At 41.6% G+C, this 24385-nt stretch overlaps 1 protein-coding gene across 1 annotated transcript; it reads left to right on the top strand.

Annotated features, from left to right (window-relative positions):
* Nucleotides 1–388: 388 nt before the first annotated feature.
* On the top strand, nt 389–17510 carry LOC108713872 (solute carrier family 22 member 20). Its single transcript, XM_018257548.2, has 10 exons — nt 389–930; nt 9113–9216; nt 13166–13320; nt 13551–13719; nt 13803–13926; nt 14584–14699; nt 15579–15793; nt 16829–16937; nt 17045–17248; nt 17354–17510. The coding sequence occupies exons 1-10, from the start codon at nt 565–567 to the stop codon at nt 17508–17510; spliced, it is 1719 nt and encodes a 572-aa protein (XP_018113037.1). The 5' UTR covers nt 389–564.
* The last annotated feature ends 6875 nt before the right edge of the window (nt 17511–24385 follow it).

The following is a 24385-nucleotide window of genomic DNA, read 5'->3' as shown; positions in this document are numbered from 1 at the left end:
TGGATGCTGCCATATTGTTTGCCCCAGTAGAACATCAGTACCCCTTACCCATTATGAATGTCTGTGATTGACAGTGATGCCAGTATTAGTTCAAATTTCTAAAAAAATAGTTTGGAAATCTGTATGCAATGCCCTACTATGTTACAGGCCAAACAATGAACTGAAATGGTTAACAGACTGTAATTCCTACTTTTACAGCAGTGATACTACACTATGCAGTTAAAATCCCTTTTACCTTTTCTCTACATGCTAAATGCCCCCGCCCCATGAGATGCCAATTAGTGATGTTTTAACCAGGCTAAAAATTAAATATTATAGAGACTGTGAACAATTTCAATAAAAGAAAATAGATGCATGAGACATATATTCTCTGAACTTTTCACTCACTGCCAGTGTAGCCACTGATACACAGAAGGCATCAGCAAATATACATTAAAAATCATCAGTTAGAGAGCAGCACATTGCAGAGGTTTATACCTAATGCAAATTAAGCAGCAAAAATTTTTTACATTGCATTCAGACTACCTGCGTTTCTGTTGAACAACATTTGTAGAATATATAGCAATGGGTTTCAATGACCTCCTGCTGAGTGTCGGTGGCCTTGGGCGGTTTCAAATCATCCATACTACAATGCTGTTAATTCCAATGCTCTTAATGGGTTGTCATAACTTTTTACAAAACTTCACTGCTGCTATTCCTGCACACCGCTGTTGGGTACCCTCATTGGACAACAATACAATGGGCTATGACCAGAATGATCTGCCAGCATTTATTCCTGTGGACGAAAGTGAAAAGCCCATGAGCTGCTTGCGTTACAGGAGAACTCTCTATAATATGAGGAGAAATGGTTCTTTAACTAACGATACAGAACCTTGTGAAGATGGATGGATCTACGATAAGAGTGTCTTCTCTTCCACCATTGTCACAAAGGTAATGCACAACTAGCACAGGCACAGCTAGTTTATATTATCTATTTTGCATTCTCTTTAAATACAATTTCCTCCAGTTTCTCTGTGCTGTATTTGTACAAATGTACCATTAGCCTCAGAAATGCCGCAGTATCAACTGCTCTAAACTTTATATTAATTATCTGTTTAGTCAGTTGGAAGTAGACTAATAATTGCTTTTTATCTTACATCAAAAACAGTCAGTGCCACCATAAGTGGGTTTAGCTGGGATTGCTGAAGGAGGCCCTTCCATAGGGGCCCCTGGAAAGCAACCCTGTTATGCTTTTTTAAGCAGCTATAATCAGACCTTCCTGCTGTTGGGAGGAAAGCCAAAATATGGATCCTGGTGGTTACAAAGGGCCACCCTGCACTGATCACTTTGGTCCCATACCATTTAGTTTCATGGGGTCCACTATTTCTGAAACAAGGTTTAGAAAGAAAGAACTCAGGGCATTTTTAGGCAGTCGCCGTGAAAGTCACTACCTCTTTCTTCTCAATCACAAAGAATATTAGCGAAACTCCAAAGCAGGTGTTAACGCTAAACCTTTGCTTAGCGAAAAATGCACAGATTTTTCAAACAAGAAATTATATTATAGTTTATATGTTACCAAAGGGAGATTTTGAAAATCTTACTATACTGGATTTGACAACTCTATACTGGGGTGAATTGAATGCATATCTGTGTATTAGTATGTGCAGGAGTGTACTCAAAATGAGACATTTGACCTTCTGGGTCAACTGACCCAATAAGTCAGAAACATATCTGAATTAGTTGACTTTCCATCAGCTTTAAACAACTCCCACCTCTCAAACTGACACACACAACCATTCATGTTTTTGCTTTCTAAGGGGCTCCTAACTCCCCACACAAGACATATACCCAGAGGGAACCCTTGCATATAATAAAAGTGCATGGTGCATTTGTGATGTTCTGCAAACACAGATACTTTTTAACCATATGTGGGATATTTATTTAAGAAACACTATGTACAATTATTATTGCAGTACAGTAGTAATAAAATAACAGGTTGTGGGCGTGGCCAGCTGCGGAACGGGAAGGACGCGTTCATTACAGCTCCTCCAGAGAAAGTGCTAAAACAGCGATTTACCGTGGGTGAACCAAATTGTACACCATCCTAACTTGGTCAGTACAGGGCCAGGAGCCGAACGTAACCCGAATCCTGGAGCTGGCAACTCAGGCAGACCCGTTCCAACGCACAGGCAGTGGCGCCTAGAGCCACGCGGCACGCAAGTAAGAGACTGTCAAGAGCTACAGCCAAACCGCAGTTACGGGAGCGCCGTACAGCCCCACAAGATACTAGCAGCACCGGTAAGCAGTGCCGTAACCCCTGCAGTTCCCGCTACTCTTCAAAAGCCATTATCATCGGCGACAGCCGAAGGGCGAAAGAGGACACAGAGGAAACAAATCAGGTTTCCAAGCAGGATTTGGTTAATCTTTTTCATAGCATAGAGAAAGCAATTAAAGTGGAGCATGCTAAAACGATTAAGGAACTATCAACTGAAATAACCAGTCTGGGAACTAGACTCCAGGAAGTAGAGACTCAAGTGGGCGATCTGACGGAATATTCGCATCAGGTGGAAAACTACATATCATACCTATTCAATAAGATTGAGAACCTCGAAACTCAGCAGGAAGATATTGGGAATCAAAATAGATGCAATAATATCAGGTTGAAAGGCCTTCCGGAATCGGCTACAGATCTGGAACCACTCCTGATGGAAGTTTTTCAAACTTTGCTTCCAGATTGTACAGAAGCGGATCTAGAAATTGACAGAGCGCACAGGGCTCTTCGACCTAAGCCTCAGCCATCGGAACCCCCCAGGGATGTGATAGTGAGACTCCACAAGTATCGCACCAAAGCTGCCATCATGGAAGCAGTTAAACCATCTGGTGAGATACAAGTGAAGGACCATAAGATACAAATCTATTCAGACCTGGCACCATCCATTCTGGCAAAAAGGAGAGCGCTAAAAGGTCTAACCTCTTATCTTCGACAACACAATATCCGCTATAATTGGGGGTACCCCTTCAAGCTTATGGTGCACCATGGAGGTAGAATCCATACGCTCAATCACCCTAGAGAACAAAAAGGATTTTGTCATAGGGCAAGACTGGAGTACAATCCACCAGATGATCCACTCCCTCAGCGTCGCAGACCACCTCCTCAGAAACAATGGGAGACAACATGAAGATATCCAATTGCATTAATGGATGGATTCAACGATTCTATTTGAGTCCCGGGAGATGAGGTGTCAGGCAACCTTTTTCTCCTTCTATTTTTATTTATTTTTCTTATTTTTATTTTTTTTCCTCTGCTTCCCTATTACCCCCCAGGACAGTTGGAAACCTCAGGTCGCAGAAAGGACCCTTGAGGAACTTATCCCAAATGCCACAGTTGGGACAAACTCATTGCCAAAATGTCAATCTGACTACTCTTTTTGCTATGACTTTCATCATTTTTTTTTCCTTCTTCAGCATTTTTTCAAAGGCAATGTACTATATGTTTTGTGAGTATGTTTTATGGTTAAAGCAGTTAAGGTTAAACCTATTCCCCCAACCCACAACCTCACCCCTCCCTCATTACAGGTGGTTGAACAAACTCCAAGGTACACTGTATAACATTTTGTATGCCTTATGGCTGTTGAACAAAGTACAAAGTATACTGTATAACATTGTGTATGTCTCATGCGAGCACTGGGTCTCCTGTCAGATCACACAATATAGATTTCACTATAGCTAGTCAATTCGATTACAAATTAAATATAGTATCACATAATGCTAAAGGGTAGAATACACCAGTTAAACGGAGGATGGCCTGTAAAGACTATTTGGAGCACCATGCAGATATAATAGTTTTACAGGAGACACATTTTAAAAAAGGAAGGGAGCCTAAGTATTGGCATCCACAGCTAACAAGATGCTATTACTCTTCGGCGACAAACAAAACGAGAGGTGTGGCGATTCTGATACGTGAATCCTGCCCTGTTTGTTCACACTTCACATACGGATCGTGAAGGTTGGATTCTATTACTGCAGGCTCAATTAAATGATAAACTGATAACTATTGTAGGGGTATATGCACCTAACACAAATCAATCACGTTTCTTTTCCCACCTCAATAATTTTGTAAAAGATAAAAAATCTGGAGACTTAGTGGTCACAGGAGGCTTTAATACTGTGTTGGATGTTAGACTTGATTGTTCGGTCATAGAAGGGACAGAGGCACTGGTAGAGCAAACAGAGCTTTACGTCAATTTTTAAAAGATCAATATCTCTTTGATATATGGAGAATCCTAAATCCGAAACAAAAAGATTTTACCTTTTACTCCTCACCACACAAATCCTATAGCCGCATAGATCTGATACTAATATCAGGCACATACCTCCCATACTTACGTGACTCTAGCATCGAACCCAAAACCTGGTCGGACCATTCTCCTATCTTGGGCTCCCTGCTGATTCCCCAGCTACAAGCCTCGAGAGGAAAATGGAGACTGAATGAATCACTACTATCATTAGCGATTATTTGGGATGCCCATAAGGCAGTGACCAGGGGTCACCTAATCAGGCAAGGAGCTTACGTTAAAAAACTAAGGAGGCAACAGATATCGAAGCTTACAGCTAAATTGAGTGAGTTAGAGTACAAACATAAACAAACCTTAAACGCTGCGGTCCTAATGGAATTGGAGAAATGTAGGGGGGAATTGAACCTGCTACTAGTACACAAGGCAGAACACTCATTAAAGAAAACGCAGAGGAAATTCTATGATAAGAGTAACAAACCAGACACAATGTTGGCTAGGGCACTCAGCGATAAGAAGAAATTGGGGTTGATAAGAGCAATTAAGTCAATAAAAGGAGAGTTAATCAATAATCCCCAATCGATAGTAAACACATTTTCAGAGTTTTATGCAACTCTATATAATGGTAAGACCACTGCTTCATCATTAACTGAAGCAACGATACGGCGCTATTTGTGAGAAAATGACCTATCACAATTCCAGGAAAATCAGAGGGAGGAACTAGAGGCTGAAATAACTGAGTCAGAAATAGAACTGGCTATATCCCAACAAAAATCATATAAAGCTCCAGGGCCAGACAGATTTATGCTTTTGTATAATAAGAAATTACAATCTATCCTTGTGCCAGTACTTACTAAATTGTTTAACAAACTACTTACTTCAGATCTAGAAATTATACGGGATATGGCCAGGGCAAATATAATTGTGATCCCAAAACCTGATAGAGATCCCACTTTATGTCAAAACTACAGACCAATTTCTTTAATAAACCTGGATCTTAAATTGTACACCAAAATTTTGGCTAATAGGCTAAATCAGCACCTGCATACGATCATTCATCCAGACCAAACTGGATTCATACAGGGGAGGGAAGCAACAGACAATATTAGGCGGATTCTACAAATAGTATATGCGGTCGAAAACAACAAAGTTCCATCTATGCTCTTAGCTTTAGATGCCGAAAAGGCTTTCGACCGCATAGACTGGAGATACATTGGAAATACCCTTATGCAAATGGGATGCGGCTCAACATTCACTTCTGCGTTAATGAAACTGTATGACAGACCCTCAGCTCAGATATCAATGGGGGGATATCACTCAGTCTCACTTCCTATTAAAAACGGGACGAAGCAAGGCTGCCCCTTATCCCCTTTAATATTTGCGTTGTGCATTGAACCCCTGGCTCATAGGATACGCCGAAATCCTGACATATCAGGGATAACCATAGGATCCCATACATATAAGGTAGCGCTTTTTGCCGACGATACTATCTTTTCGATAACTAGACCTCAGACTACCCTGCCAAACCTATATAAGGAGATACAAGACTTCGCTAGCGTATCAGGTTTCAAAATAAACAACACTAAGTCGGAGGCTCTCAATCTTTCTCTCGATAAACATGTGCAGAAACTCCTCGAACTCAATTTTGAATTCCAGTGGGCTAATAAAGGACTCAAATACCTAGGAGTCAAGATCCCCAATTGCATAGCTCGAACAGCAGAAATCAATTGGTGGCATACCATGCCTATATCTTGGCTAGGCAGGATATGTTCTGTTAAAATGAATCTACTCCCCAAGCTTTTATATTTGTTTAGAGCTCTTCCAGTGCCTCCTCCTAAGAAAGAACTAGACAAACTACAACAACAACTGCTAGATTTCATTTGGCAACGCAAGAAACATAGAATTGCTAAAACAGTCTGCTATCAATCCAGCAACAGAGGGGGTTTAGCCTTTCCACACCTGGAAAATTATAGGAAAGCAGCCATACTAGCGCTAGTAGCTAAATTGCACTCGTCCGCTAATAATGACAGGTGGGTAGAACTTGATAATCAATTAACTGCCCCCCACAAAGTAGCAGATCTACTGTGGCTAGAGTACAAACACAGGCCCAGAAGACTCATGAACAACATTTTCATCAAGTATTCAATTAACACTTGGGACAAAGTGAAGGCTGCCTTATATCCGCATAAACGGCCATCCCCACTCACACCATTGTTACATAATCCTGCTTTCCCTCCGGGGCTGAACTCCTCTTCATTTGCATGGTGGACAACCAATGGCATCTTGAAAGTACAGGATATGTTTCGTAATTCAAAATTACTGACGTGGGACACTCTGCGAACACAATATCAAATACCTTTGAGAGAACACTATCGCTTTCAACAGATATCCCACTTTATTTAAGATTAATGGGGCAGGACTATCCAGACACCTCACCTTTTGAATATGTTTGCAATAACCCCCACCGCAAGCACAAAATCAGCTATGGCAAAAGCTTCAATTAACACTTGTATAAAAGAAAATGCATATAAAGTTTACCACGATTGGTATTATACTCCCCAAAAACTAAATAGATGGTTTCACAAGACAGATCTCTGCCCGAGAGGCTGCGGGGAAATTGCAGATGAAATGCATATGTGGTGGACTTGCCCATTAATCAACAAACTGTGGAAAGAAGTCTTTTGGACAATTAATGATACCCTAGCAACAGCTTTAGCTCCAGATCCTTGGACGGCTCTACTGCTACGAAAGCCTGAACAAGTGACTTCTAATGAACACAAGCTATGCGTTCAACTTTGCTTAACGACCAGGGGCTTTGTAGCAAAAAAGTGGAAAGGACCCCCCCCCCCAACGATGCAGGAAATACAGAATAGGTTGTGGTGGACTATCGAAATGGAGAAACTAACTGCTCTAATGAATAATAGATTACACAAATTTGAAGAAGTGTGGAATATCTGGCTATTTCGAGAAGGCTTACTGCATAGACAGGTTTAGCGTTTCAACCACCAAACTCCCTACCCGCCTCCCCCCCCCCAGTTTTCTCCTCCCCTTCCCACAATACAGTTCTTCTCATGTATAAATATGAACGTACGGTATTTCACTGCTTAAAAAATAAGAAACTAGAATAATCAGGATGTGAATGTATGTCAAGATGTTCTTTATTCATGCCCATATGTTTACATGTGAGAAATACATTCCATTGTATGTTTTTTCTGTCAAGCTTTAATAAATACAAAGTTAAAAAAAAAAAAAAAAACAGGTTGTTTGGCAGTACTCACATGGCCCAGTCGGTCACATGGGACACAAGTCATGTCGTTGCCTTCCATGCTGTGCATCCAACAATTGTGGTAGTAGATTTGAAACTAGAGTTTCTAAGACTGTATCTATGGTCCTATTTGTTTTTTTCAAAACTGAGCAATCCTAGGCCATTTTATCTCAGCAACAGAAACTGCAATGTGAAGTATAGTTATGGCTTACTGGCGGTGAACTTACAGGGCTTCAGATACCCATTAGGCATTAAAAGAACCTCAGTTTCTCAACAGCTGCCCAGAACACACTGAGCATGTGCGTGTCATAGATAATCCTAACAAAATGTAAGATGGCAAGCTCCTGTGACAACTTTGATGGCCTATATCATTACTGTTTTAGAGATGCTGAACCCATAGGGGCAAAATTACTAAAGAGCATAGTGGCTAACGCTAGTGAAAATTCGCCAGCGTGACGTCATTTCATTACTTTGCAGATTTACTAATGGGTGCTGCCGTAAACTCGCTAGCGAAGTGGACCTACTCTAGCGCTACTTCGCACCCTTACGCCAGGCGAAGTTGTGCTATGGCGAAGGGATGTAACTACGCTAATTCACATACTTTTTCAGAATTTTACTGAAGGTTACCTCTTGCGTCAGACTTGCCTTCGCCACCTCAGACCAGGCGAAGTGCAATAGAGTAGAGAGGGCTTGCTTCAAAAAAAGTTGAAATCTTTTCTAAGTCCCAAAAAACGCTGGCGTCTTTTACTTTTCTGATAGGCTGAAAAAGATTGTACATTTTTTTGGGGGTACCCTCTTTCCCCCCGTACATTTCCTAACATATGGCACCTAAACTATACAGTGGGCACATGTATAGGGCAAAATAACAACTCTATTTTATTTAATGAAGCTTTCCCAGCCTTGTGTAGTGTAATGTATTTGCTGCTACATATACGTCCATTGTACTTTAACTTGGCGCCGTATGCAAATTAGGCATCGCTAGCGTAACTTCGCTTTGCTTGACAAAGTAACGCTAGCGCAACTTCGCTACCTTTCGGCTCCCTGAGCGCAACTTCAGATTTTAGTGAATTAGCACCTGGCAAAGTGCAGCGAAGTCGCTGCTAGCGCATTTTCGTCGCTTAGTGACTTTGCCCCTTGGGCTGGTGCATTTGGAATCCAGATATTTGTTTCTGAGTTACGGAAAGGCTATCTTCCACGGAGTCCATTTTAAGTAAATAATTCACATTTTATTAAATGATTTCCTTTTCTCTTTAATAATAAATCAGTACCTTGTACATGATGGCATGGTAACTAAACTGCATGCATCCATATTGGTGGCAAATCAATCCTAATGGATTATCCAATCCAATAGGATTGATTTCCCCAGTGCTCCGGTGCTTGCCACGCTGTCAAGCACCGGAGCACTGGGAAGCTTTGATTGCCAAAAATCTGGACCTGAAGAGGTCCAGAGCCTAAGAGTTGCCCTATATGAAGCTTAAAGTACTGTATTTCAAACTGTTCTTCCGCTTTTGTATAGATGAAATGTTTGTGCTTGGTGTCAGAAATGATTTTCTTCTCTGTTTTATAAATATTGCAGTGGGACTTGGTCTGTAAACTTCGTAAAATGAGGCAGATAGCCCAGTCCATCTACATGGCAGGAGTGTTGGTGGGAGCTGTAGTGCTTGGAGGAGTGTCTGACAGGTATTTTATAAAACATACAGACTTGTTCAGCAGTTGTTCATAACAGTTCTATTACAACTCACCTGACAACAGAGATCTGAATTATAAAGTGCAAAGTGTGAAGTTGTGCAACAAAAGAGAATGGCACAATCCCTGAGCTGCATTAAAGGGATCCTGTCATCGGAAAACATGTTTTTTTTCAAAACTCATCAATTAATAGTGCTACTCCAGCAGAATTCTGCACTGAAATCCATTTCTCAAAGGAGCAAACAGATTTTTTTATATTCAATTTTGAAATCTGACATGGGGCTAGACATTTTGTCAATTTCCCAGCTGTTCCTGGTCATGTGACTTGTGCCTGCACTTTAGGAGAGAAATGCTTTCTGGCAGGCTGCTGTTTTTCCTTCTCAATGTAACTGAATGTGTCTCAGTGAGACATGGGTTTTTTCTATTGAGTGTTGTTCTTAGATCTACCAGGCAGCTGTTATCTTGTGTTAGGGAGCTGTCATCTGGTTACCTTCCCATTGTTCTTTTGTTTGGCTGCTGGGGGGGGGGAAGGGAGGGGGTGATCTCACTCCAACTTGCAGTACAGCAGTAAAGAGTGATTGAAGTTTATCAGAGCACAAGCCACATGACTGGGGGCAGCTGGGAAATTGACAATATGTCTAGCCCCATGCCAGATTTCAAAATTGAGTATCAAAAAAATCTGTTTGCTCTTTTGAGAAATGGATTTCAGTGCAGAATTCTGCTTTTTTCCCATGACAGTATCCCTTTAAGGATAAAGTTAAAGGGGTTGTTCCCCTTCCAACACTTTTTTCAGTTCAGTTGGTTTCAGTTCACCAGAAATAAAGGCGTTTTCCAATTAATTTCTATTTTCTATGTCTAATAAAGTAAAATTTTTCAAAAAAGGAGCTCTGCGAGACGGGGTCGCCGACCCTATAAACTGTTCAAAATTGATACATTTAGGGGCAGATTTATCAAAAGTCGAGGTGAATTTTCAAATTAAAAAAATTCGAATTTCTAACTATTTTTTTGTGTACTTCGACTAGGGAATAGTCCAAATTCGATCTGAATTTGAAAACAATTTAGAAAATTTCAAATATCGAAATTTATCATGAACTGTCTCTTTAAAAATTCGACTTCGACCATTCGCCATCGAAAACCTGCTGAATTGCTGTTTTAGCCTATGGAACCCCGTAGAACCTATTTGGAGTCAATTGGTGGACTTTTTGGGATAAACTTTGATTCAAATTCTATCTAATGCGCTTCGAACGAATACGGGCCTATTCGATCGAAAACTGACCTATTCGGCCAAAAAAAACTTCGACTTCATTTCGTTTGGTCATTTTGAATTTGCATTTAGAAGTTTTTCAAATTTGAAATTCGACCCTTGATAAATATACTCCTTAGTTGATACATTGGCCTTGCTGAGCAGAATCATTACAGGCAGCTGTTGGAATTGATATAAAAGTTGCTAAACCTCCAGAGATGCTGATGAAAAATGTATCAACTAAATGTTGCAAAAGTGTAGTTCTGCACCTGAATTACTGAGCAAACAGACTCAAACATCAGGAACATTAAACTTTAAACTTAGATTTTGAAAAAAACTTAAAAAATTAAACACATTTGAAAGTAATATTTAGAAGGCATATTGTGGTTCCCCATATGCCTTCAAGACCTCTCCTCTAATTCACCCTACCCCACCTCCAATCTTCCAAAACTCTTCCTTGTCCCCCACTAATGGCATCCCTGCCCATAAATCCATGTTTTTAGGAAGAACATTCCAGTTCTACTGAGCACACAAAACAGCCTTTTAATTTTTTTATTGGCCAATGCCTAACAACCAGGGTCGGACTGGGAGGCATGGGGCCCACCGGGGCTACTGCCCCAGGGCCCCCTCCAGCCGCCACTGCCGCTCCGGAGTGCTGCAGGGGGCTAGTGCGCATGCGCGCGGCGCCGCGTTTGTGCGCATGCGCGCGGCGCCGCGTTTGTGCGCATGCGCGCGGTGCCGCGTTTGTGCGCATGCGCAGCCATTCTATTCTACTGCGGCCCCAAACAAAGTGGGGTCACGCCGCCCCACTAAGTAGCGGATCTGGGCCGGCGAGGCCCACAAGAGCCCGGGGCCCACCGGGGTTTTTCCCGGTGTCCCGCCGGCCCAGTCCGACACTGCTAACAACTTGTAGCCAGCTAGATAGTACCATCCTTTTCTTTTCCCATTCCATACTCAAGAATCCATTAAGCAAAGGATCCCCATCCCCTCAGGGTGTGCTCCTATTACCCAATAAAGACACAGAGACATGTATTGTGTCAAAATATGTGGAGGTCACAATTTGGTGATCGGTTGCAAGCCACCCCGAAGCACCCTCATTTGGATCCTTCTTCACCTAGGGAGGGAAGGTGGGAAACAGGTTGGGACTGAGAATTAAAATAGGCCCTGGCATTACAGGTACACAAAGGCCCAATTAGCCCACACAGAGGCCAAAACAGCCCCCAATAACCAACTAAATACTGACTTTCTATGGCACCTTATAGCAGCCCCTCTGGCTTTTGCCAGAACCCACAGATTGCCAGGTCTGGTGGGAAATAAAAAACAAAAGTAAGTCTACCTGCAACCCATTTTTCCTCCTCTTAAGAACCTGCTTTTAACTCCGCCCCCTGGGTCAGCCCCCAGCCCATACTTTTTTTCCCCCTCCGCTAGGTAGCCTGCTTATTGTCCTATTGTTTTAGCCTGGAGGCTAGGGACAACCAGGTACTGTAACACACATAGTGGAAGGGGTGGCCCTGCCTAACATCATCTCAGCCCTAGACGGGCCTCATTCTCCCCAAGAATTAAATACACTAGAGCACAAAACTCTAGGAGTCTTGTACCCTCTCCCTGTTTCTTTGTGGCCCCCAGACCCTTCTTGAACATTACTTTACATGTTTCAACTCAAATATATTATCTTCAAGTCATGAGTTAGAACCAACCTAAAGTATAGTTTGAGTTATTAATATAAATATAGTCACCAACGAACTCAACAATGCAGTACAGTTTATGCTCTTCTATACTAAGACATAGCTTCTGTGTTTTGTATGCAGTGCCTCGTTGGGTAGCTGCAGTCCTCACTGAGTTTTCCATGTCATTTGATATTTTTATGTTTGACTTGTCTGCCCTAATAAATATATTAATATATATATATACATCATATAAACATCATTGTTACATCAGCTGTTTTCCCGCCATGTCCTGTATATATGGGACGTTCATTAAGCATTTTACACTTTTCGAAAGGCCTAGGACTAGGCCGAAACGTCAGTCGCCAATATGATAATAAATGAAATTTTTTAAAAAATACTTAAGACCTGTGAGTGAGGTTTCTATCCAATGGACTATTAATATATATATATATATATATATATATAATGTCCCACAGTACCCACACTGTGTATTGTATATTGTATTGAAATAGATGTGAATAGAGGATCAGCATTCACTTGTAGTGAATAATCTTTATTTCGTGCGAATATACATCTTTATCCGACGTTTCGGTCCCACCTGGGGACCTTTCTCATCAAGAAATATATAAATATATACACATATAAATATATGTATAAATATATATAAATATATTAATATATATAAATATTATTTAAGGGGCATTATGCCCCCTAGTCCAGCCCATTAATAGGGCTTGTGCTGAACATACTTTTTGTCTATTGTTTTAATTACAAAAATAATAATATCTATTGTTATTTCAATAAATGAAGCGAAACATAATATCTATTGTTATTTCAATAAATGAAGCGAAACATGGCAAACAGGAACACTGCAACTACTTCATGTTAAGTTTGTGCAAAGCAGATAATTAGATTACCCTTTGTTGTGTTTTGTAAGCAGGAGTCCATTTATGCAAGGGGATAATCTGCGTATGCATGTACAGTATGTATGAAGTCCATCAGATCATTTTTTTGCTTTCTTTTCTTGATACAGATTTGGAAGGAGGGCTCTCCTGATTGTCTCAAACCTTGCAATGGCTGTCTGTGGGACCTGTGCTGCTTTCCTTCCCAACTTTATTACCTATTGCACGTTCCGATGTCTCTGTGGGATTGCATTCTCAGGCATCGTTCTCAATACCAACTCTCTGAGTATGACTGTTTCAGGCCTTATGCTTCTACATCTTTTATCCTTGCCTAGCACTGTTTAATGGTTCATCTTCATTACACTATTTGTCAATAGAAAATTGGACATTGCTTTACTGTATTCTCCTGATAACTTTCGGGCACAGTTATATTTATAGTATAATCAGCTCAAAACCATACATGTTATAAGTTGGCTGGTATGTAGGTACTAAAGCATATCTATTCCTCATTGACAGTTCTTGAATGGACACCACCAAAGGGACGGACTGTCATGGGAACTCTTTTCGCTGTTAGCTTTACCTGTGGCCAGCTTCTGTTAGCAGCACTGGCATATGGCATCAGAGAATGGCGGTGGCTGCAGTTTACTGTTTCTGCCCCATTTTACTTCTTCTTCTTGTATTCTTGGTAAGGAGGACATTTAGATTTTTTTTTCTCATTATCTATCAGGGTAGTTATTAATATACATATATAATATATTTCCTCTCCAGGTTGGTGCCAGAATCTGCACGTTGGCTTATGCTAAAGGGTCGATCTAGTGAAGCTCTAAAAGACCTGCGAAGAGTAGCCATAATAAATGGAAAAAGAAAGGAAGGAGAAATGTTATCTGAGAAGGTAAATTTTGGACCCTCTACTTTTGTATCATGCTTACAATGGTCCCAGTTCAGTTTAATTCCACTAGTGGTACACATGGGCTATATACAGAGTAAAAATGAATCACTGCATTTGAATTTTTCATGTTTTAGTCTCATAAAACATTGGATTTAATTTTTTTACAAGAAATACTGCTTTCATGTCAAGATGGAAACAGATCTCTAAAAAGTGATTTAAATTAATTACAAGGAAAAAACCCAAAAATAACTGATTTCACAAGTATACACCCCTTCAAGTGTGTATTAGTAGATGAACATTTGGCAGCCATTCCAGCCATGTCTTATTGAACGTTGGACTGTTCTTTGGTGTCAAGTTCCTCCTACTTCTGCTCACAATTCCTTGTAGCCTTGACAAGAAGTCAAGGTTAAACATATTGTAGATATGCATAGTTTCCTACAGTTTTGTCAATCGGACCAGGGATGGGCAAATTACGCCATTCATTTACACATCATTCAGGACTTGTCTCTCCAATACCTTCCATCACGTCTAGCCGTAGCCACAGCTTTCAATTTGGAATCTTGCTATAAACTCTGGTCACTTGTGTTACGTTGGCTGTACTCCAGTATGGAAAATAGTCCTTCACGCAGTGTTCTTAAAAATAATTGTACTCTGTTTCAGATACTTATCTCCCATATGCAATCTGAAATGAACCATGTTAAACGTCCACACTCGATAATTGACTTATTTCGTACCCCAGGAATGCGTAAAGTGACTATATGCCTCATGATGGTATGGTAAGGAACCTCAGACTTTTATTCTTTTTAACAGGCATCCCCAAACTATGGGGCAAATTCACTAAGATGCGAAGTTGCGCCAGGCGCAACTTCGCCGCACTTCGCCGCATTTCGCCAGGCGTAGTTTCGCCAGCGTTCCACAAATTCACTAAAATCCGAAGTTGCGCTCAGGGGTAGCGTAAGGTTGCGAAGTTGCGCTAGCGTTGATTCGCTATGTAAAGCGAAGTTACGCTAGCGAAAGCTAATTTGCATACGGCGCCAAATTCAAATTTCAATGGAGGAATACGTATCAGCACTACAAATGCCTAGATAACCTTCAAATCATCAAATAAAAAATGTATTTTGCCCTACACATGTGCCCACTGTCTAGGTAAGTTGCCATGAGTCAGGAAATGTAGGGGGGAAGGAGGGGAGCCCCAAAAAATTTTTCGATCTTTTTCAGCCTATCACCCATAATGTAGAAAACACGCCAGCGTTTTTTTTTACTTTTTTTGAAACAATCCCTATCTACTCTATTGCGCTTCGCCAGGTCTGGCGAAGGAAGTCTAGCGTAAAAGGTAGCGTTCAGTACACTGCGCAAGTTAGTGAATTTGCGTAGTTACGTCGCTAGCAAAAATTCGCCAGGCGTAAGGGTGCGAAGTAACACTAGCAAAACTACGCCAGCGTTCGTTAGTGAATTTGCGCAGTAACGAAAATGCCAAACGCTAGCGAATTAACGCTAGCGTTCGGCGCTTCGGCGCTTAGTGAATTTGCCCCCATGAGTCTTTAGCTCCAACCCCCAGCACCCATGACATTTTTTAAATTTTTCATTAATGCAGAGAATTGTAATTGATCTATTGCCATGGTTTAGTAGCTTCCTTTTTGTTACTTGTATCACAGGTTTTCTTCAGGTGTTGCATTTTATGGAATTGGTATGGACCTTCAGAACTTTGGAATCAGTATTTTCCTGCTGCAGTTTACCTTTGGAGCCATTGATATGCCCGCTAAGCTTTTTGCTGCACTGCTAATGACCTATGGAGGACGCAGAGTGACACAGACTACAGTCCTGATTTTAGCTGGGGTGGTACTCCTGACCAATGCTTTTATACCTCAGGGTGAGTTTCATGGCCATGACTGCTACTTCAATTAAATGTTTCTCTCACTATCCTTCATATTGGTTATCCTCAGGTGAGGGCATTTCATCCGTGAGACAAGGTTAACATCTCTCACCTACAATTTAATGGAATAGCCCATAAAAACATCAGAAAACTCAACAAAACTGTTGGGGGCTCAGGTGCACTGAGATGTCCTTTGGGGACCAGAAACAACCATATTTATAGAAGCAGTCAGTCAAACAACAGGCCTGTTTGTTGGCCTGCCTCTACCAAAAACAGTTTAACATCTTCCACCTCTCTTGGAGGCAAATAGACTTCACAGTACTAGCTGAACAGCTGAATATTGAGAGAGGTAGGATGGGGCAGTATAGTGCACCCTGGCTATTCAACCATACAGTAGCACTGCAATGCAGATTTGCTTTTACAGTCAGTTGACACTATCAAAATCCGACTTTTTCTGAATATTTTAATTTAAAAAAGTCTGACCAAACTAGAATCCACAATTGGACCTTTTATATATAATTTATTATTTTAAAAATGTACGATTTAATTGAAATGGAGACAAACACGAAAATCCGAATTGTTCGGGTTTTTTTCTGTTTTTTTTTTCCTGAATCACAAAATTCCGAAATAGTCAGATTTTTGGGCTAATTCCAGCGCAGACTAAGGAAACTTTCAATAGTATAGGGACCTCTCCCATTTAATTATACAACCTCGGTAGGTCTGAGATGCTGGATATTCGGATTTGGACTTCCATCCTCTGGGTATAATAAATCTTGAAAATTTTAGTTTTGTTCCACTGAAAATTCAGATTTTATAGTAAAAGTTTTTTGGCTTTCGGACTTATAAATACCCTAATTGTTAGTTTAAATGTGGATGGATAGATGAATGAAGATATGATGCTCTGCTGGCTGCCAATTAGTTACAATATACAGTAAGAACTGCAATGCCTAGACCTAGTCAAAGATATTAGATAACTATGACACAATTACCATTCAGTATAGATATGGCAGCTAATTCCTTATCTCCTTCCAGAAATGAAGATATTGCGTATGGTTCTGGCTGTTTTTGGGAAAGGATGTATGGCAGCATCTTTTGCTTGTGCCTACCTGTTCTCAGGAGAACTGTTTCCCACAGTGATCAGGTTGGTGCCGAGCCTTTATTCAACAGTGGGTTGTGGGTGGAAATCAAGCTTTATACAAGAGAGTCAATAAATAAAAGTGATAACTATTTCATCTCTATTCCATACAGACAGACCGGGATGGGTGTTGTTGCAATGATGGCCCGATTAGGCTCTGTGGTGGCTCCATTGATATTGTTGCTCTGGGAAATCTCACCTATCCTACCATCTGCAATCTATGGTGTAACTGCTATAATATCTGGAGGTGCAGCCACATTTCTGATGGAAACCCGCAACCAGCAGCTGCCTGACAGTGTTGAAGAGGTGGAAGCCAGGTATTAAGCTTATTGTACATCACATAGTTCTATTTAAAGACATATTCTACTTTGTGTTTTCAACATTATCTATGACCCGTATATAACAGATCTTCCTCTTTTTAGGTCACAAGGCAAAGGTACTGTTAAAAAGATTTCAAAGGAGGAGGTGCCTCTTAACCAGTGTGAGTCACAAAAGATGGTTCCCAAAGAAGAAGTTCCACTTAACCAGAGTCAGTCACACTCTGCACCACCCAAAGCACTTATGGTGGACACTGTGTGAAGCCACCAACCTGTAATTTTTCATTGTGTTTTCTGATATGGACTGTCACACAAGAACAGGAACAGAGAATGTTCTGTTATTTATGCAACGCCCAATAACGTTTCAAGTTTGATTCCAAGGAAAAGAGAATGGTTTTAAATAGTAGCATATATTGTGCCCTGAGCACTTCTAAACACCCTTGTTTCCCACTGTCATAGAGTTGTTGCAAAAGCCAATGTACAGCACTGATATGGCCCTGAAGTCATTGTATGCAGTCTCCCAAAGAGCATTTGGTTCACATGCTAGAGATGTTTGCATCAAGAAGATGCTTACAAACTGGAGCAGGGTATATTGCCACAATCAGACCTATACATTCAGAATGGGGTTCATTCTGGTCACCCTGTATTAACCTATAGTATGAGCCATTTTACACAATGAGATGAAAGTCAGCATTTAGTCTGTGTCTGGAAAACTGCAACTGCATGGTGACTATATGCAGCCAGCAATTAATAAAAGAATAATAAAGACAATACAAAACACCATTATAAAGATATACAGGATCTACAGATCATCTGCCAAAAATAAATCAGTGGGTCATTTTAAATTGACAAATTTCTTTGCTATGTTTAAGTATTGGTGCTGATTAAAAAGACATTACAAAGGTACATAAACGCTTCATATATTTATCCCCAAGGTGTTAAATGTGTTTGTTTTCATTGGGATTCTCTGATGATCTTTGTGCACAGGGGTAAATTGAAATATCCTGGGCCTCCTAGTACAAGTATAACATTTGAGGTAACTGTAAACATAATAATAAATTAACATTTTGCATTGTAATAATGTTCATTCGATTGTTTATTACCATCCATTTTATATTTTAAGAAGCTAGTACAATTTCAGAGTCTCTGCTTTTGTTGCCTACTCTACTGGCAGTCATGACACAACTAGACAGGGTAATGAATATTGATTTTGCCACCACCCTCTGGTAGTCCCAGCATACCCAGATAGAGATTACTTGTATTGCTATCCCAAGAAAATCAGAGGTCAGATTTGATCTGATCTTGCCATGCAACTACACGCAGCATCACGCAACAGCACAAGATTTGCTACAAAATCTGGTCCCCCTATAGCTAGAATAGAAAGTCAAATGAGATAGTCGGATGGTGGAGTTTGTTCATGCATCTACATCCGACAGTCGATGTATTTCAATGGGAAAAAAATTCGGTAAGAAACCATCATATTTTATCTCATCGGACAAAGATGCAGCATGCAGTGTTCCCAGTTATGTCGTGTTGGATAGCAAATCTTCCATGTAGTTTACAAATCAGATTTTTGTATCAGTCCCATTATATTTTGACCCATGCGACTACATCTGACTTGTAAGATGCGTCTTGTCGATCCAACACCTTCCTACAGAATCTACCCTGGATTTTAGCCCTAATGTTACACAAGGTGGTTTCTATGCCAGCGGTGGAATGCTGGAAATGGCCTGTACTACTTCCTATTAGCTGTAAAAGAATACAATAAAAGGAGCGGTGAAATCACAGAAGGAAAAATGGGGATAGAGGTTGAAAATAGGGTCGAGGGAAATTGTGGAGCAATGAAAGATAATATCAGGCAAAACTCATGGGCAGCTGAAAAGATCTAGTAAGTGCAGAGGGTACAGCATAAAGCTAAATTCACATGTGCTCAGCTTTCCTCCACCTGTGTTTACTCTGTGTATCTGCACAACCGCATATGTCAGTGCTGGGGTTGCCACCTTTTCTGGAAAAAATACCGGCCTTCCTATATAATTATCTTTTTTCCATATAAATAATATTGGGATCAGCCATCATTTTTACCGACCATGCCGGTAAAATACCGGCCAGGTGGCAACCCTAGTCAGTGCAGAGAAACAATCGAGCAGATGAGAGTGCATTGGCTTCTGTTCACCTGCTGAGAATATACAGTTGGTTTGTCCTTACCTTATGGCATACTGAGCATTTTCTCTGCCAGTGTAAAAATACTGCTTGTATTTGCATTTTCTGTGTGTAGTGATAGGCAGCTCTCAGTAATTTCTGTCAATGCACACGATGTGGAACAGATTGGCATATTCTCTGCTGATGTTTTTTCCCGCAAAATCAAACACACCATGAGCCATAAACCTAAATGGTCCATGAGCAGAACGGGGAGCTAAAAGGAAACATATTGTCTGCAATAAGAATGACGTTACCAATTTGGGCCTAAGCTGCTTCCTTCACAGCCTTATATTAGTATATTGAAGGGTTCCCATACAGTATGTGCTTGTTTTTAATCATTAGGCCATCAGGGGCCTAGTAATTTTTTTGTTCAGTTACATGGTTTTAGGGGTTATTAGGATCGGGAGGGCATTATCCTTGTACAATACAGTCCCCAGGTAAAGGCGATGATTCTTTATGGCTATATAAAGAATAGTTCTAAACCCTTCTCTATAATAAAACTGTCTCTTTATCCAGTGGATATACAGCCTGCAGCCTTTCATCTTTAACTACAACTCCCTTCATCCTCCCAGCAATCCTTGGCAGGCAGCAGTTTACATATATGAGCACAAGGGTTGGGACAGCCACCCTGGCTCACAAAATCAGAAGTTAAAGCCCTGACAAAACCAAAGCTGGATTTAAGCTTGAGGGTTGCCGACATATCTGATAACTGTCCCTGATACACATACACACTGACACTCTACTACTTCCCATGTATCCTGCCTTCTGTTCCCCCTCCGTCCCTTGGTAATGATGAGAGGCTCAGTGTTTGTAGGCAACTAGTGGGTTCAGCAGACCTCCGCCAACCTCTATCACATACACCCCATTGGGTGATTCAGCTAACATTCCATTTATATCACACCCTCCACAAAAGGGAGAAGCTATCTGAAGAGAATAAAATACTGGTAGGGGTGCAGAATGTCTCACGGTTTCAAAAGTTTTTTCTTTTATATTATTGAGGTTTTAAGCAGTGCTTCATTCACCCAAAAAGTGCAAGTGCATTTAAAAACACACAACTAAAAAATAAGAGTCACCCGACTTAAAAGACCAGCGAGGAAATAGTGTCTTCAGACTTGCCTTTGTTGAAGGACAAAGGCAAGCCCCTTTATCAAATCCCCTTTGCCACATAGGCTAGGGGGCTGGACTCCATACAGCCAAAAGGCATAAAAGGGGGATGGTACTCAGAGCACTTCGTTTACCGAAGTCGCCCGAAGTTTCCTTGTGTGTCTCTGCCCTAATAACTACACGTCTCCCACTTAGATTAGTGCAGACTCAAAGGGGGAAATTTACTAAAGGGCGAAGTGGCTAACGCTGGTGAAAATTCGCAAAGGAGATAGACTCTGGCTCAACTTCGCACTACGCAAATTCACCATGTTTTTGATTTTACTGACCATTACCTCTATCGCCAGACTTGCCTTCACCACCTCAGACCAGGCGAAGTGCAATAGAGTAGATAGGAGTTCCTAAAAAAAACTGGCGTTTTTTTCTATTTAAAGGGTGATAGACTGAAAAAGATCGTAATTTTTTTTGGGGGGGTACCCTCCTTCCCCCTACATTTGCTAACATATGGCACATAAACTATACTGTGGGCACATGTGTAGGGCATTATAACAACTTTACAGTATATAATTTTATTAAGGTTCCCTGGCCTTGTGTAGTGTAATGTATTTGCTGCAGCATATACAGCCATTGTACTTAAACTGCACGCCATATGTTAATTAGCCAACGCTAGCGTAACTTCAAACTGCTGAGCTTAATTTCGCTGGCGGAATTTTGCCAGCGTTTGGTACACTGTGCGCAACTTCGGATCTTCATGAATTAGCGTTGTCCAGGCGAATTTTCGCCTGGCGAAGTATTGCGATGTGCACGAAGCACGCAGCGCTGGCGAATTTTCGCCGGTTACTGAATTTGCCCCAAGGTTGGAATCACACCAATAAAAGTGAATAAAAACATAGAAATAAGTGCAAGATGACAAACACTGAGTTAAGTTAAATAAAGAGATAAAATATGAGAAAAAGGAGTGGCTGTGTGCAGCCCCAGAGTATTGACTATAAATAGTCAATATTTTTACACCCAATGCCCAAGAGCATTGGGTAAAATAAGCAAAGTGCACATACCATTAGGCTCTTGGGGTACCTGATAATTTTGTTGTAAGGGGCTCCCTGTCATGAGCGCCAGGCAGCGATTCGGTAGCGGCTGGAAACTTTATGGACGCTGCCTTTGCCAAGCAAATTGGTGTTCCCCTGTATCGCATGTCTACTCCCTTGCGGGTCTTTGCTATTGACGACAGACCCCTAACGTCTGACATTATCTCCATGACAATGAGGGAATTACCTTTGCAGATTGGGACTTTGCAAACTGATAAATTGGCATTCCTCATAATTTCCTGTCCCTCCTCTCCTGTGGTGTTGGGATTACCGTGTTTATGTCTGCGCAATCCCTCCATAGATTGGTCCTCCAATCAGATTTCTCATTGGAGTCCATTTTGTCAAGAACATTGTCCACTCGCTTCTCCCCTCCACCGGCTGACCATCTCTTCAACAGATCTTCAGTCCCTGCTGACAGCCTACAGGGAGTTCACTGATTTATTTTGTAAAAAGTCTGCGGAATTCCTCCCTCCTCATCGTCACTATGACTGTCCTGTCGATCTTCTTCCAGGAACCATGCCCCCTAGAGGCCGTAGCTCTATCCTGCAGAAACCTCCGCCATGAAAGACCATATCCAAGTAAATCTCCAGTGGGGATTTATTTGTCCCTCTACCTCTCCGCAAGGGGCTGGTTTCTTCTTCTTGGAGAAGAAAGATGGTCGTCCCTGTATTGACTACCCTGAACTTAATAAAATTATGGTTAAAACCCGATACCCCTTGCCCCTCATCACAGAACTGTTTGACCAACTGAAAGGGGCTAATATTTTCACCAAGTTGGATCTACGTGGGGCATACAACCTCATCCGCATCTGTGAAGGGGACTAATGGAAGACGGCATTCAACACTCGGGATGGGCATTATGAATACCTTGTGTCTTGTCATCTTGATCCCCATCTACCCTTCTTCATCGAGGTGGATGCTTCCGATGTTGGGGCCGGTGTTATCCTTTCCCAAAGACACTCCGTTGATTATTATTATGAATTACATCCATGTGCTTACTTTTCCAAGAAATTCTCTCCTGCGGAGCAGAACTATGATGTTGGGAACAGTGAACTCTTGGTGGTAAAGCTTGCTCTCGAAGAGTGGCGCCACCTTTTAGAGGGGGCCTTGAACTCAGTCACTATCTATACTGACCATAAAATTCATACAAACTCTCAAGAGACTGAATCCCCGACAAGCAAGGTGGTCCCTCTTCTTTTCCCGCTTTGTCTTAACCTACCGTCCTGGCTCCAAGAATTGGAAAGCAGATGCGTTGTCTCTAAGTTTCACTCCAGGGGATCGTCTCCCTGAAAGGCAAGATCCTATTATTCCTATTATTGCTTCTCTTTTTCCTCAATTTGTCGAGCAAATCCTGTCTGGTCAGTCTTCCGCTCCTGTTGAAACACCTATCAGAATGGCGTTTGTACCCTTGGAGCTCCGTCTGCCTATCTTACAACAGACCCATTGTTCTAAGCAGGCTGGACATCCTGGGTTAGAAAAGACTATAGAGCTTCTACGACGCCTAGTCTGGTGGCCAACTATCGGCAAAGACATCAAGGATTTGTTGCAGCTTGTACAATTTGTGCCACTTCCAAGTCTAGTCATGCTCGTCCCAGCGGTCTATTACAACCTCTACCCACTCCCTCGCGTCCCTGGACTCACCTAGGGATGGACTTTATTGTAGAGCTACCACCCTCAAATGGGAACACTGTCATCTGGGTAGTTATAGATTGTTTCAGTAAGATGCCACACTTCATCCCTCTAAGGAAATTTCCCTCTGTGTGGAATTGTCCCAACTGTTCATCCAATTTATTTTTTGATTGCATGGTTTCCCGGCTGAGATAGTCTCTGACAGGGGATTGCAATTCACAGACAGATTCTGGTGTTCCTTATGTAAAGCAAAACCACAGACCGCTGTCAGGCGCTGACCAAGAACATCAGGAATCCGGCACAATTATCATCAAGATTCGGCTTTATTCGCACATAAAAAGGACAACAGTGGAGGGTGTACAATTCTAACGCGTTTCATGCCCCATAGCTGGGCACTTCATCAGAGTGATTGTGTGCACTTGTGTAGAGGATTAAATAGCCACTTCTCCCAAGTTGGGCCCAAAGTTTGTTGGTCCTTTCTCCATTTCAGAGGTAGTTAATACTGTGGCAGTCCGGCTATCTCTTCCCCCTGAGATACGAATTCCTAATGTATTTCATTTCTCCCTGGTTAAACCAGCAATTTCCAATCGCTTCTCTTCAGATAAGTCTCCTCCTTCGTTTATCCCCATGGATGGTCAACAGGAGTACGAGGTGGGAAAGATTTTAGATTCCAGACTCTCCAGGGGTTTTCTCCAGTTCCTTATTAAGTAGAAGGGCTTTGGTCCTGAAGAATGCTCATGGGAGAAACACTCCAATGTACATGCCCCTCGCTTGGTAAGGGAATTCTACAGCCAGTTTCCCGAGAAGCCACGGCTTGGTGGTCCAGGGGCCCCCGTGGGGGGGGGTACTGTCATGAGTGCTGGCCAGTGTGTCCGTCTTCGGCGCTGCTGGCTCCAAGACGGCGGCCCCCATAGGTTACAAGTGGGTAGCAGCAGCGCCCTGACACCGGCGCTTTGACGCCGGCACAATGATGTCACGCACATGGGACAGGGAGTTGCCAAAACAGTTATCAGATAACACTGCAGTCTCTGGGATCAAAATAATAGTTATAGACAAAGAAAGACCTGGAAAAGAGCCAGAGGCGTCAGAGTATTCAACAGTTGGCCCTGAGGCGGTGATATGTG

Source organism: Xenopus laevis, chromosome 4L (assembly GCF_017654675.1).
Source record: "Xenopus laevis strain J_2021 chromosome 4L, Xenopus_laevis_v10.1, whole genome shotgun sequence".
In the NCBI taxonomy this organism is placed as follows: domain Eukaryota; kingdom Metazoa; phylum Chordata; class Amphibia; order Anura; family Pipidae; genus Xenopus; species Xenopus laevis.
The sequence above is the reverse complement of the archived record's forward strand: the minus strand, read 5'-3'. Positions and strand labels throughout refer to the sequence as shown.